General features: G+C 36.9%; 1 protein-coding gene across 1 annotated transcript; it reads left to right on the top strand.

Annotated features, from left to right (window-relative positions):
• Positions 1-631: 631 nt before the first annotated feature.
• On the top strand, positions 632-13,931 carry LOC125799423 (desumoylating isopeptidase 1-like). The gene is made up of 6 exons (XM_049476095.1): positions 632-921; positions 6,251-6,272; positions 6,390-6,459; positions 6,609-6,718; positions 8,133-8,255; positions 10,241-13,931. Exons 1-6 carry the CDS (start codon positions 831-833, stop codon positions 10,332-10,334), a joined length of 510 nt encoding a protein of 169 aa, XP_049332052.1. The 5' UTR covers positions 632-830; the 3' UTR covers positions 10,335-13,931.
• The last annotated feature ends 1,445 nt before the right edge of the window (positions 13,932-15,376 follow it).

Below are 15,376 nucleotides of genomic sequence, written 5' to 3'. Positions count from 1 at the left end.
ATTATTATTTTTTTGCAAATTAAATAATTAAAGAATATTAAAGCTATACAGGAACGCATGTGGAATTATTTTGTAGGCAAAAGGTGTTAATCAAAGCAGAATGTTTTATACATTTTTATATTTTTATATTTATCTTTGACTACAGATCTGCACAGTCTTGGTATTTTAATCTCAGTGTCTTAATAAGGGTAGAGTCACCTGGAATAGTTTTCTCAGTGACTGGAAGTGCTAAACAATAGTTGCTGCTTTTCCTTTACGCTTTAAAGCTCCAGCTCATCCCTAATCACCACCTCAGTTCATCAGGTTTAGATCTGGGGACTGGGGAAGACAAACCATTTTTTTAATGTTTAATGTACTTCCATATGTGTCCATAAATTCCATAAGTGTTTTTATGTATTTGATATTAATCTACAATGTAGAAAATAAATTAAATAATGAAATAAAGAAATGAGAAAGTATTTACAAACTATTGACTGGCTGTAAATGTATTAATAATGATTAATAGAAGATTATTATCTGAAACATCTATACAGATATATATATATATATACTGTATAATTTTATATCTTTGCTCTCTCTGGTGGTTATATCAGAGAACTGCAGCCCGACTCCTGAACAGCAGAGTGCGCTGTTAGTCAGACGCTCGGGCTGATGATGACCGTATATGAGTATTTATAAACCATTTGTGTTATTTAGCTCCTAGATATTGACAGCATAGATCAAGAAATAAGAGATTAAGTCAGTTTATTTAATAAGGGGAAGGGCTTGATTTTACTGCGCAGCATCACCACTATCATCATTATTAATAATAATATTATTATAAAATCAGCATGGATTCAAACGGCACAGCTTTTCCAGTCCAGCTCTACATTTATGACCTGTCGAGGGGAATGGCTCGCCAGCTGAGCCCTATAATGTTGGGTAAGTGAAGATAATAATGCAGGTTTATATATGTATATGTAACGTTATACATATTATATAGCTGTGGGCATAACAAAAGGAGCAGAACCCTGCTAGTCTCTGCCTTTATTTCTGAGATGAACAGATTTCTAGTAACGTTAAATATTCGTATTATTAAAGCTTTGAGCTGGATGTTAGAATCTCTGTGTGTTTGTAAAAAATGACTTTAAGGCTTTAGTGTGCGCCCAGCACTGAGAAAAACACTTAAATGTGTGATTTAATTAAGAAATATGCTCGAAAAGAGACGTTGGTCTTCTTATTCACCAGCCTTTTGCTCGAACTCTCCGTTCCACCTTAAATATTGCAGCAGACATGCTCGGCATACGAGACGTTTCTACTGTAATTGCTGGTGCTTTTAAGGTGGAACGGAGAGTTCCAGGCTATTAATGCCTTTTTTTTTTTGTAAACTTGACTTAGCACCCTCAAATAACAATTAATGTTCTTACAAATCTCAAAATGAGTTTAATCTCTAAAATGCGTGATTTAATTAAGAAATGTGGTCTAAAAGGGACATTCTGTTTGTGTAAGAGTTTTACCATAAACCTAGCTGTTAAAGGTCTATTTCAGCCCCAGTGGAGAAACACATAAACCTACCCCATCATATTTACAGCAGGTTTCCTAATTTACCAGCCGTATGCGCGAACTAACCGTTCCATCTTAAATAGTGCAGCATATATGCTCAAGCACCTGAGGCGTTTCTACTGTAACTGATGCTCCATTTAAGGTGGAACGGAGAGTTCCAGCCTTAGGCAGACGAATTTGAAGCCAGTCTCTTTTTTTTCTATATACATTTTCTCTCATTTGAGAATTATTGCTTTTTTAAATATTTGTTTGCCCAACCTTTTTTATCGTACTTATATATTTTCAGAGTAACAAACACATTAATATTAGATAAAGATAATCTGAGTAAATATGAAATGCAGCTTTTAAATGATAATTAATTTTTTTAAGGGACAAAACGTATTCAGTCCCACCTGGCCCTGTGTGAAAGATTATTAAACCCCTAAACATAATAACTTGTGCCACCCTCTTTTTGTAAGATTTTTACCATAAACCTAAATGTTTATTTCTGCCCTAGTAGAGAAACACATAAACCTACTGAATCATATTTGCAGCATTTTTCCTAATTCACCAGCCTTATGATCGAACTAACCGTTCCACCTTAAATAGTGCAGCAGATATGCTCAGGCACCTGAGGCGTTTTTTACTGTAACTGATGTTCAATTTAAGAGTTCCAGCCTAAGGCTGAAGAATTTGAGGCCAACTTTAAAATCTTTTTTTCTATATTCTCTCTCATTTCACTCATTTGAGAAGTAATGCTTATTTTTTCAAAAATATTAGGTTTTCCCCCTGCCCCCCTTTTAATTTTTACAAATACAATTTAATATTAGACAAAGGTAACATGAGTAAATATAAAATGCAGTTATTAATTGATAATTAATTTTTTTAAGTGAAAAAATGTATTCAAACCAACCTGGCCCTGTGTAAAAAAGGACTCGACTCCTAAACCTAATAACCTGGTTGTGCCACCCTCTGTTTGTAAGAGTTTTACCATAAACCTAAAGGTCTATTTCAGCCCCAGTGGGTACACATAAACCTACTGATTCATATTTACAGCATGTTTTCTAATTCACCAGCTCGAACTAACCGTTCCACCTTAAATAGTGCAGCAGATATGATATCATACTTAGATATTTTTTCAGCGTAACAAACACATTTTAATATTAGACAAAGATAACCTGAGTAAATATAAAATGCAATTTTTAATTGACGATTTTAGTTTAAGGGAAAATTTTATTTAAACAAACCTGGCCCTGTGTGAAGTACTTAAGCCCTAAACCTTATAACTTGGTTGTGCCATCTGTGGTGGCAACAACTGCAATCAAGCTTTTGCAGCATTTTTAAGCATTATTTTTTACATGTTGGTTTGAGTAGCTTTTTTCCCCTTCATAAATAAAATAATCATTTAAAAAAAGCTTTTTGTATTTACTCAGGTTATCTGTGCCTGATTTTATAATGCGAAAACAAAATAAATGTGTAAGGTGGCAAATCACAGCCCTGTAATTCAGAGTGTGAGGGAGTGAGAGATTGAGAGTAAGTGAGGGGGTGTAAAATTATCCAGAAGTTTAGACTGAAGCTCTGTTGATAGAAACAGTAGAGTCACTTTTTCCATTTTTTACACAGCTGCTGCCATAGCAACATTTCCAGTATTAACAGTGAAAGTAATAATATTTGGATGTCTGTTAAAGAGTCTGAGGAATGAAAAGTCCTGAAGTGTCCTGGGCCTTTCAGATAATTCCTCAAAAGTGGAAAAGCCATTCAGAAGCCTCAGAATCCAACAGCATGACCCTGATTTGATCTTCTACAGAGGATAGGTCTGTTACAATATACTGTCCCCAAAAATGATGGCAATAACTGATGTTATTCTCATTTAAGGACAATTTTAGGTTTTAGTGATAGTAAAACAGTATTATAATGGATAGTAAGACAATACACTCTTTTAAAAACACCTGTAAATAAAAAAGAAAATGTGAATATATTTATTTTAAATACATTTATACATAAATAAAACATGCAATACATACATACATAAAATAAAAATTATGTTTCTAATTCAAGGATGGTGGGCTCTCCCTAATAATATAAACATACTGAGATTAGCAAAACGTTATGTAAGAGGTTATGTACATTAGGGCTGTGCCATATTGTATCGTACACAATAATATCAGCAACATTTTTAAATATCGTGAACGATACCATACCCTGAAATATGGTGCCATATCACCCACACCTCTAATTATCACTACAGAGTGCTACTTTTAGCTGTTTTTAACAAAAGAAAAATTCACACTGTTCTCATTTCCCATTATATATATACTAGAGACAGATTATATCTGAGTATCATTTATTTTACTTTACTCCTGGATATATGGAGATATTTGGAGTGGATTACTATTAGTATCATGACATTCTGGATCATTGACTTCTGTTACAAATCTGATAAAATTATTTTATTTTTTTAATATCTCAGTTGGGAGTGTACCATATCATATCACCAATAATTTTTGTAATTCAGTATTTTGTCATATCGCCAAGAATATCGCTATCGCCATGAAATATTGTGATATTATTTTAGGGCCATATCGCCCACCCCTAATGTACATTTATTGTACCATAAGTCAATTATCAAGACAGACCTAAAAGAGGAAATAAAAACATCAGACACGCACCAGGCAGTATAATAAGAGTTAACTGGTACAGCTGCATGTGAACATGTGAACATAAAACACTGAAGCACTTAAAAAATGTTCTTAAAGCCCAACCACTTAAAGAATGTTCACAAGAAATTTCACAAGCATAGAAGGTTCACCATATTTCTCTTCTCTCTTTTCTCAAACATAATTTAGCATTCAAACATAATATACTGTTTAAAATATTCTAAACATATCTAGAAATCTGTTTACTTCCTCAACATAAAGTAGTCTTATGATTATTGCTCAGCACTGCAGTGACACAGGCATGGTGGTGATGTCCTGACCAGTGCAGTGTGTGTTACAGTAGCTCTGGCGGGAGATGATGCCACACAGATTGGGAGGCAGACTGACCTGCTGAGAGCCTCTGAGGATCAGACACTATTCATATCCAGCTGTTCAACACTAGAACAGTGACCGATAGAATATACAACTGCTAACATCGCTAGTAGTTGCTATGGCAATAATGATTAATAATGGCATAAGTATTGGTGGAAAAAAAAAATACTGTGGGCATTTTGAAACTAATATGTGTGTATTTATATATGAACATATTTGTACGTTTCCTAATATTACAAAAATAAACTGTAATTTTTTTTGCAAGTATTGTATTTGCAAACAAAAACGTACCATCCAGATACAGTGATGGTTAAAATTTGTGACACCTTATGAATTTCCTGTATTTCTGCACAAATTAAAATAAATTAAAGCTAAAAAATCCTAAATGTAGACAAGCAGAACCAAATCAGGGAATAAGGGAAATAATCATTTTTTTCATATCTGTGAGTAAAAATTTGCAACCCAGAATAGTGTTCTCCTTTCTCCAAACATAACACTTCTCATTAAACCAAAAATATCTATTTTGGTCTCATCCATCCACAAAGAATTGTTCCAGTAGCCTTCTGGCTTGTCCATGTGATCCTTAGCAAACTGCAGATGGGCAGCAAAGTTCTTTTTAAAGAACAGCAGTTTTCTCCCTGCGGCCCTGCCATGCACACACTGATATTCAGTGTTCTCTTGATGGTGGACTGATGAACATGAACATTACCATTATCCATGGAAGAAGAGCCTTTAATTTGTTATTATTTGTAAGCTCCCTTGGGTTCCTTTGAGATTTTTGGACTATTAGACACTTTGCTCTCTGTGTGATCTTTATTGGTCAAGCTCTACTTGGTAGAATAATAATATTACGCATTTTCTTCTGTTTAGAGACAAAGTGTCTGTGGATTGGTGGAGGCTTTAAAATTTGCATCACCTGGACTATTCTAATGATGACTATGAACTATGACTATGCAAGCTCCTAGGGTTCCATATGTTTGCAGGGTTTAACAAAATATTACACTGATATTATTTAAAGTGTTAAAAACATATTTTTTAGATCATCTCGCGATAACCAGTAACAGTTATTTTGACCATGGGTGCGCAAAACATTTGCATGCATCTGTATACACCCCTATCAACAGCTTATAAGAAGCAATGCAACCTGAGCTTTAGAAATGAACAAAAAATGTCTATTTACAAATAATTTTTATGTAGTAAAGCAGTATTGGAACAGATCATGTTACTGCACTCTCTACTGCAGAATTTACACACTACCACACAGCTGATTCACACTTTCATTATAATAACTAGAAAAAGACACAGAAACACAAATAACTCTGTTAAAAAGTTAAAGTATAAGTATTTTCTTTTAGAGAGATTAAAGAATAAGGCAGAGAGCATTAAATACTGTTTCCTACACCTTTAAACGACTCTAGGAAACTGGAGAAAACTGGTACAGAAAGAGGTTTGGCTGATCCACATGGCAACTCATTTAACTCAGCTTAACACTGGACTAAGTCTCAGTTTTAGCGGTGAAGACAGGAATTAGAGGTCTGACAGGTGAAGTGCAGTAATAAAGTCACTCACTTTGTGCATTTAGATGCTCAGCTGTTGTTTTTTGATCATTGTGAGAGTACGAATGGTCTGTGGTCAGTGTAACAGAGGTTACGTGGAGGATGAAGATGATACTAAGAGTGTCCTGCTTTCTGTTTCCACAGGGAAGCAGCTGGATGGAATCTGGTGAGTCTCATCTGCAGAGTGTCTCTTGGCCTAATGAATGCCAATGTTAAGATTATGGTTGTGTAACAGAGTGTTAATAACAGTTAGACTGTTTCTGTGCTGCTGTTGTTTCTGCAGGCACACCTCGATCGTGGTGTATGGAGACGAGTTCTTCTTTGGAGGGGTGGGAATCTCCAGTTGCCCTCCGGTAAACCTCCTCTACTTCACCCTGCAGCCATAAAACCTCAGCATCTGTTAATGCAAGAGGCTGAATGCTAGAAGATTTTTTAGAGCATTGTACCTGAGTATGGATTTGAAACGGGTTATAAATGAGTGTGTGTGTGTGTGTTTTTACAGGGTGGAACTATGCTTGGCCCACCAGACACAGTGGTGGAGCTGGGGAACACTGAGGTGACTGAGGAGATCTTTATGGACTACCTGTCATCACTTGGAGAGACCACGTACAGGTGTGTGTGTTTAATTACTTAATAGTAGAGTAACTTTGCTGTAGATATAAAATGACATGAACACACACACATTTCCATTCCAAACGCTGTCCTTACATGTTCTATTATTTGTTTGTTTATGTACTTTAAGTAAGAACTGTCAGTGCAGCAGCAGACCACAGATATAGGCCACACCCACAGTGATAATAAATAAAATAAAAACACAGAGTACCGTTTTTTTTGCACTGTAGAGCACACCGGATTCTAAGGCGCATTATGCGACACTAGTAAGGAACCGGGGTTTCGCCATGTTTTCCTTCTAATTCAGCAAAGATGAAATTATGTAAGGCTAAGCTAAGTTAAGTAAACAAAACTGTAATTCCTAAAAAAAACATTTTCTTTTAAATTCAAACAAGTGCTGGATGTTAATCTACACATATTTATCCCCTGGAAACGTTTTATTGGGGTGCATAAAGAGCTTCGGTTATTTACAGTAAACTGAGATTTGCAGATTTCCACTAAGGCTAGCTGCGGTTAGTGGCAAACGCTCCCTGACGCGCTAGACTGAGGAACCCTGAGTGTTGTGGTAAGCAATGGCGATATTAACTAGCAGTTTGTCCCATGTAGCTTGTTTTAGCATTGTAAACGTGCAGACTACTGTCCAATATAGTCACCTCTGAATGGCGAAAGAGCTAGCGCAAGGCACGGTTAGCAGCTAATGCTAATGCTGCTCTGGCAGTGCTAGTCAGGGTTAGCAGCAGGCTACAGGCAAATAATACTCACCTCTGAACGGTGAAAGAGCTAGTGGTTAGCATGGTTAGTGGCTAATGCTAATGCTGCTCCAGTCTTTAGTCTCTGTGCTGGAGAACTAAACTGAAACTCCTTACCTGACTGGTAAAATTCATACATAAGATGCACTGATGATTTTTGCGAAAATGAAAGAATTTTAAGAGCGCCTTATAATGCGAAAAATAACTCATATAATTAGTTATTCAGAGGGTGTCAAACTAATTTGAAGAAGGGCAAGCTTAGCTTGAACAGCAGTGATTTAAGCACAACTCAGAGATCGCCCTAAATCAAGCTAGCTATAGAACGCTATGCAGGTTGCTAAAAAAGGGCCACAAGGCCCTATTAAAGAGTGGATAATCACTAACACCAACCTCATCCCCAACTGTGGGGATTTATACCCCTCTAGCTCAAGCCTGGCATTAGACATGTTTCCTGTAGCTTCCTGTTTATTTTCCTGCTTCAAAGAATAATATTTAATTGGCAATACTTTCTCTCAGGTACTGGACAAACTGTGTGTGTGCATTTGCCCGTTTCTGTCAGTAAGTTGAATGTGCTGATAAACATTTGGATATACTGAAAGTACTGTAATAACTTACTGTACATACTCTCTCTCTCTGTCTCTCTCTGCTGTGTGTTGTCTCTGTAGAGGGGAAAGGTACAGGTTGTTTGAGCACAACTGCAACACCTTCACCAATGAAGTGGCTCAGTTTCTAACAGGCATGAAGATTCCTTCCTACATCACAGACCTGCCGTCTGAGGTTCTCTCAACGTAAGTGTTCCCCTCACAACAAGACAGTGTGCAGAGTTTGTTAGAGGCAGTACTGAATACAAGCAGCAAGCAGAACACAAAGAACAAAATAGCACTAAAAAGCAAAGAATTGTAAAAACGTTGAGTTATGGGTCGTTTCACACAAAATTTTGGACCAGATGGTTTGTTACATTGTATACTGTACATTTAAGGCCAATTTATACTCCTGCACATATATACATGCCAGAGATGTATAGTAGTGAAGCAGAACTTTTTTAAAAGAGCACTTGGACTTTTACTTAAGTCTGGGTTTCTAGTTTTTTATATGTGTCTCTACGTACTATACACCATAGCATGATGTACACCTCCCCAGAAATATAAGCCTTGTGTTCCCTCCCACACTTTCCCTCCTCTCTGATCAAGCTGTAGAACAGTGCAGAGTCTCGGACACATAATGTTGGGCATTCGTTCAGGCTACACCTTGGACAATGCTTTGATTAGATGCAGAGGTATGAACCAGTTTTTAGCCCCATTAGTTTTAAGTGCACTAAATAACTAAATAATTACTACATTCTGTCATCATCATCTACGTGAGTGGAGTCTTTATATACTTCACATTAACTGTTTTGTAGAATGGTGTCAGTTTTTTCAGGTGTTATACTGAATTCAACCTCTGCCAGGGTTTCAGACTCCACTTGGCATGCATGTGCATCACGCAAAAAAATAAAATTGAACAGATTTTTCTTCGATTCATTTTATTTCTGTTTACAGTGTAAATAAGAGTTAATCAACAGTAGGGCTGCAAAGATTAGTCCACGTAATCGTCAGCATTGCCTATAAAAAAATGTTGACGTGGAATTTAATTGTCTCAACGCGTTGTAAATGTGTGATAGCGAGAGAGAGAGAGAGGGCGCATGCGAGAGAAAAAAGGGCGAGCGAGGAAGACACACACACAGAGGCCTGATTGGCCTCTCCTTATGCTTAGTTGGCCAGTGATGTTTTAGTTAGACTGGGATTGCAGCATGAGACAGAGTGGGAGAAAAAGCAGTAGATTGTCATCCAGGACCTGAGAATTCCCTCCTCTTTCTCAGGCTCGAAAAAAGGGTCAGTGATGTAGAGCAACGTTTTTTAATATAACAAATCACACTGTGATCTTTGTGATGGTGTACAAGTTAGAATTTTATAATCATGCAGTGTATGCACAGCCGGCTTTGCATGTTTAAATGAAAAGCTTCGTTCCTCAATCGGTGCACCGTGCACCACGTCGGGGTGTGGACACAGCCGCCAGACAAGATAACAGAACTTTTGAGGGCCAGAAATCACAAGGCACAGCACCTACAACTTGGAATTGTACTTAAAAAGGTCAGTTTAACGCTTACAAAAAATTGGATCAGGACCCTCTACAGTAGGATCTACAAATAAAGGGCATTACATAATAATCGCGACTAATTGACTACTCAAAAAAAAAAAGTCAGATTAGTCGACTACTAAAATAGTCATTATTTGCAGCCCTAACCTACAGATACAGCAGTTTCAGAATCACAAATGTAAATGTTTGTATCTGTTCTGCTGCTTGAAGCACCTGCACAACAGCGTCTCTTTTTTCCTCTGGTTTGTTTAAAGACTGCCTCAGCTTCCAGTAATTGGTCTGAAAATCTGAAGTCTGAAGTGCTTTAACACTCAGCCATGGTTTAGTTGATCTGGATCAAGATCACCTCTTTTGGTTGGAAAACTTTTGTATTTTGTTCAGCATTGTGGTTCCTGGCCCCTTTCACACCTGTAATTTTAGTTAGGACCCAAACTAAACAATATCAAAGTCCGGACCCAATAAAGCACCCATCACTTCAGAAGCTGTTTATGAGTAACAGTCTTTACAACGCCAAAATATGCAGTTGCTGCAAGTCAGGTTTGTTTGTGAATATTTAATATCCTTATCAATAATAAACTTATTATTTCTTTGTCTTTTTCTCTCTCTCTCTCTCTCTCTTTGTTTTTCTTTTACCCAGCCCATTCGGTCAGGTTTTGAGGCCCATCCTGGACTCCATCCATATTGCGCCCCCTGGTGGAAACGTCATCAACAGCCAAAACAATCACAGCTAGACCTTTTTAACCAGCTTTTTAAACTCCCAACACACACACACACACACCACAGCACACACAACAGACCACAGCAGACAGGCTTCATACACACATGCTGTTCCATGCTACACATGCTGCCAGCTTGTGGGTCGACTTAACCAGCTGTTCTGAGATCAGTTCTCGTCCAGTCTTTCTCAGGCTGCAGTTTAACTACCAGGCTGATCTTGAAACTTGGCTACTTTTAAAGCCACAATCAGGGATTTCACAACAGCAGAGTGCTATCCTCAGCAACTCAGAGTTTTCTGGAACACTGAGAGACACAACGGGAAGAGTGCTATGAATGTACAGCCAGAGTAAACGTAGTATATTGTGCAAAGGATAAAATATATTTATTTTGCTTAGTTTGTAAATAGGGCAATTATAATTATTAATTTAAAAAAAATATTATTTACATTAAAACATTATTTTAGATTGATATATTGAGATATTGATTGAAAATAAGCTTATAAATGGTCTAAACGTACTAAAATGTGGACAGAAATGATCATCGATCCCTGGTTTTGGCTTTAAAGGTGCTGCAGTGAAAGATAAGTAATGGTGCTTTTTGCCTCTGAAGACTTTTATTGGTGTTTTGTAAGTTAAATTACTTGCGAGTGAAAGTTCAGTCACTCTCTTTTAGTGAGGTTGTGCCATTTGTGGAATGAAAGCAGCCACTTCTGTCATAATTAGATCAGAACAACAATTTATTACCATCATGTGCTACTGAGAGGTTTTAGCTGATGACAGGTATTCAATATGTGCAATCAATCTTGGATCAAACTGGTTTAGTAGAAATTTATTAATTAAGTATTAATAACCATTTAAACTTGTTTTTTTAAATGTCAGACTTCATAAATGTTGCCTCTGAACTATGAACCCTTTTAAGTTTGTAGTTCTGTTCATATTTCTATTGCTTTATGGCTGCTGTACTGTATGGTATGGTGTTTTCGGTCCTGGACTCATCTTGCCCTGCAGATTTACTGCTTTCACTGCTACTAAATAACTAGGATTTACCTAATCAGCTCATTAACGAACCCTTTCAGAGTGTTTTACCAGGCCTAAGCTCTAAGCCCATCATCTCATATAATGTTTTTCATAATGTGGAATTTACAGTGATTTAGAGCCACATCTGGTGAGATCAGTTAAGCATTTGTCGACTGTTTTTGGTTTTAGTACTACTGGCCTGGCTACTAATAATGAAGATCGTTCATGCATAGAATCCTCTAAAAGAGTCTGCAGCGAGAGAGCTGAGCCAGATCATCAGATCATCTGACTCACTGAAAATGACTAATAACTGTGTGGCTCCACCCAACCTGACATGAGGTGTTAAGAACATTTTTCAGTGCTTTCCTGCAGCCCCACGCCTGTGATGGTGACTTCAGCACAACAAACACAAAAGGAAAATATTTAAATTTAAAGGAAAACGTCCCTTATATGAAACCTTTAAACAGAAATGGACATTATGCTGCAGATTCCCAGACCAGGATTGAGTCTATTTGAATCATTTTTAAATATTGTGGAATGAAGGGGTTGTCTCATGTTGTAGTTAAAGAACAAATTTGTTTGTGAAATGAATTGTGGGTTGTAGTGAGACATGATAACGAGTATAATGTTTTTTCAAATAGCCCACCTTTGTTCTTCCCCAGCATTCCCAAAAACAGCACTTGTAGCCGATACTCCCAATAGGCTTAAAATGCTAGCGATAAGGACACAGTGTTACCTATGCAAAGAAATTACTATTGTTACACCATTAACTCAAAGCAGCTCCACACTTTAATGGTGGAATTCTAAGGCATTCCTGACTTTTAAAACAAAACACTGAGAACTTTAAAAGTGCACAGGTAGTTTATTTAAAAAACACTGTTTTTACAGACAGTACCTTGAGCTATTTTATCTGGGTGCCGCCATCTTGAAATTAAGTCTCGATATGTCAACTGACCAACACAAATGTATTGGCAGGATAGGGGAATTGATTGCAAAATCAATTCTGTAGAAATGCATAAATTCTGTTGCTGAAAACACATGTTTACTGTCTACTTAAGGATGAAAAGAACTATGATACAAAGTATATAAACTTATAAACTCAGCTCAAAAGGTTTTACTACTCAGTGACTCGTCTGTCAACTTAGTTTCTAGATGGCGGCGCCTGGTGAAATACTTGAAGATACTGTGTGCATAAACATTGTCTTTTTTAATAAACTACCCGTGGACTTTCAGAATTCTTTGTTTTATATGCCAGAGCCCACAGAATTCTACCAATGAAGTGTGGAGCTACTTTTAGCTTGTTAATAAAGTAAAATTGCCATTTCCATGCATGGACAGTGCTATGCCCCTATCGAAGCATTGTAAGCCTGTTGGGCGCGTCAGCTAAAAACGCTGTATTTCAAAATGCTGGGGGTGAACGGAGGTGGGCTATTTGTCTGAAGTTCATACTTGGTATCATGTTTCACTACACCTTCAGTTAATTACACACAGGATTTATCCTTTAAGTCAGTCAGTGATAGTGTGCATGTAAGAGAATGAACAAGATATTCTACTGTCTTCATTCAGTTTCCTGGATTAAGATCTTTGGCTGTTGTGTGCATGAGTGTGAGACCATGAATTACCTGACAGATCCCACCAGAGCAGAAGACTAATGTATATCTGTGCCTTCATTCTGACAGTTTTGGCACATACATTATTTTTAATAAATCATGTATTTCATGCTTTAAGTGAAGCTGTACTCAAGCTTAATCATTAATCAAAAATCTTTTATATTATTTGAGTTATACATATGTACGTCACTCACATAGACAAAGCTAAAGATATTTACAGCCTGCAACAAAGTTTATATTTCTGTTTAAACTCACCCTTTCTCAAATACAACATTAAAGTGATATTAGATTATTGTAGTTTGACAGAATGGTGAGTATCTGAGACATCATTTTAGAAATACATTACCAGTCAAAAGTTTTAATACACCCCATTAAAATCTTATTTATATGTTTTTAGTTCATCTGTTTTCTTTAAATGTCCTGGCAGTTTAATTTTGTACCATTTCTGGTTATTAACTGGACCTGAAGAGCTGAAATAGCAAAAATAAAGGGAAAAAACTGGGGTTTTAAAACTTTTGAACGGTAGTGAATATTTTAAGAAATAAATAGTAAAATCCACACCTTGTGTATATGACAGCTTAAGCAATTTAAGTCGATTCAGCTATAACATTCTGTAAATGTGGATTTTGGGGGAGGTCCATAAACTTAAAGAACTTGCTATAGAAGGTTACAGCTCATCCCTCTTTATCCATCAAAGGACACATTGTCACTTTATTATAACTATTATTGTATTTATTGTTATAGTTATATATTATTATTATCATTATATGTCATTTCCATTCCTATTTAAGTGTTGTATTGATTTTGTTTTTGTTTGATTGGTTTATGTTTAGGTTTATGATTAAATTATATGATAAATGTTGCCATATATACTTATAAATTTTCATCGTGTGGGTCCTGAATATTGACAGTGTATCTGCTTGGAATTCAAATTCTGAATATCATGTTAATCCTGTTTCATCTCAATAAAAATGAGGTCTGGTCATATGTGCATTTACTTGATTTTCTTCATGTGTATAAACTGAATTTTAAGGGTGAGAGAGCAAACAATGTGGGACTAATACTGTTCACTGTCATGTGGGCGTTCTCAGATCTGTTGTCAGGAAAATGTACCATATACAGAAATACAGTCTACATACTACTGTCTTAATGACTGAATATTATATAATATAAAGGTAGATTTCTGGCCTATTGCTATCTTGGCAACAGAAGACACAAGTGTGTCACTTTCTGTTTAGAAACCTGTCTGCAATCAACCATCAGATGTTCAATCGCCAAACGAACGTGCTTATTTTTTCTGTTTTTCCGGTTATTTTGAGAGGGTACTGACTGCAGCCTGCAGGAAGGCGGAGTTGGACGTCCAGTGCGTGCAGCTCCGCCCACTTTGTTAGCGTCATGCCAATCCAGTCCCGGCCACTTTGTCAACATCATGTCTTAGCTGCCCCTCTGAACGGAAGTAAACAATGTACAGGGCAGTTGGAGGAATTTAAATATAATGTCCCGCGTCGTCTGGCTTAAATACTGTGTTACACTACAAGCTTGCGAGACTGACGAGGTGTGGCGTGGACAAAGTGGGTGGGACTGGATGTGCTGGACGTCCAACTCCGCCTTCCCGCTTCTTCTGCTGGCGTTGTTAAGGAACGCCTGCTCATCTTCCTGTAATTGGTCCAAAAGTTCGAACCATCCAGAAAAGCGCTTTCACACTGCAGGTGAACCGGACCATAGTTCAGAAGATTCGGACCGAGACCACCTCTCCTTTGGTCCGGACCGTGTTTCACGGCCCCTTTTACACCTGCTACTTTGGTTCGGACCAAACTGAAAAGTCTGAAAGTCCGGACCAAACGAAGCAGGTGTGAAAGCACTCTTAGACTTCTCTGGGGCCCTAAAAATTTTTTTGGAAGGGCCCTGAGAACTAAGACGCTAAATTGAGAGCTAAAATGCGACAATTTGTGATGTGACAATGTTTTTAAACATAGAGGAATATTTACACTATTATCTGGTTTAAAGATATATGCTATGTGTCTATAACTTGGCCAATATGCACAGCTAATGAAAATTCACTTTGAATCACTTCGATCTTCAATATTAACTACTTTTTTCTATCCAGTTTAGATGCAAATAAACTATGCTACAACTATAGTTATATGATCATTGCCTTGATTTAAAATAATATAGGAGTGTAATCACCCATCACAACCATATACTGTCTCTAGACTGCTCCTCAGAAAGCTACTGCTTTAATCTACCAGAGTTTTATTTAGTGTTCAAAACTCACTTTAATATGAACACATTTAACCTTTAACGTTTAATGAAGATGTAGAATTCTAAGCATTTTCATTCAGGCACCTGTAATTTATTAAAAATGTCAAATAAGCTGGTGCTAGTGTGATTGTTTAATGTCAACATTTAAGGTGGAACTGAAAAACTCAA

Source organism: Astyanax mexicanus, chromosome 3 (genome assembly GCF_023375975.1).
Source record: "Astyanax mexicanus isolate ESR-SI-001 chromosome 3, AstMex3_surface, whole genome shotgun sequence".
In the NCBI taxonomy this organism is placed as follows: Eukaryota; Metazoa; Chordata; class Actinopteri; order Characiformes; family Acestrorhamphidae; genus Astyanax; species Astyanax mexicanus.
Note: the sequence above shows the minus strand (reverse complement) of the source record. Positions and strands in the feature narration are given on the sequence as shown.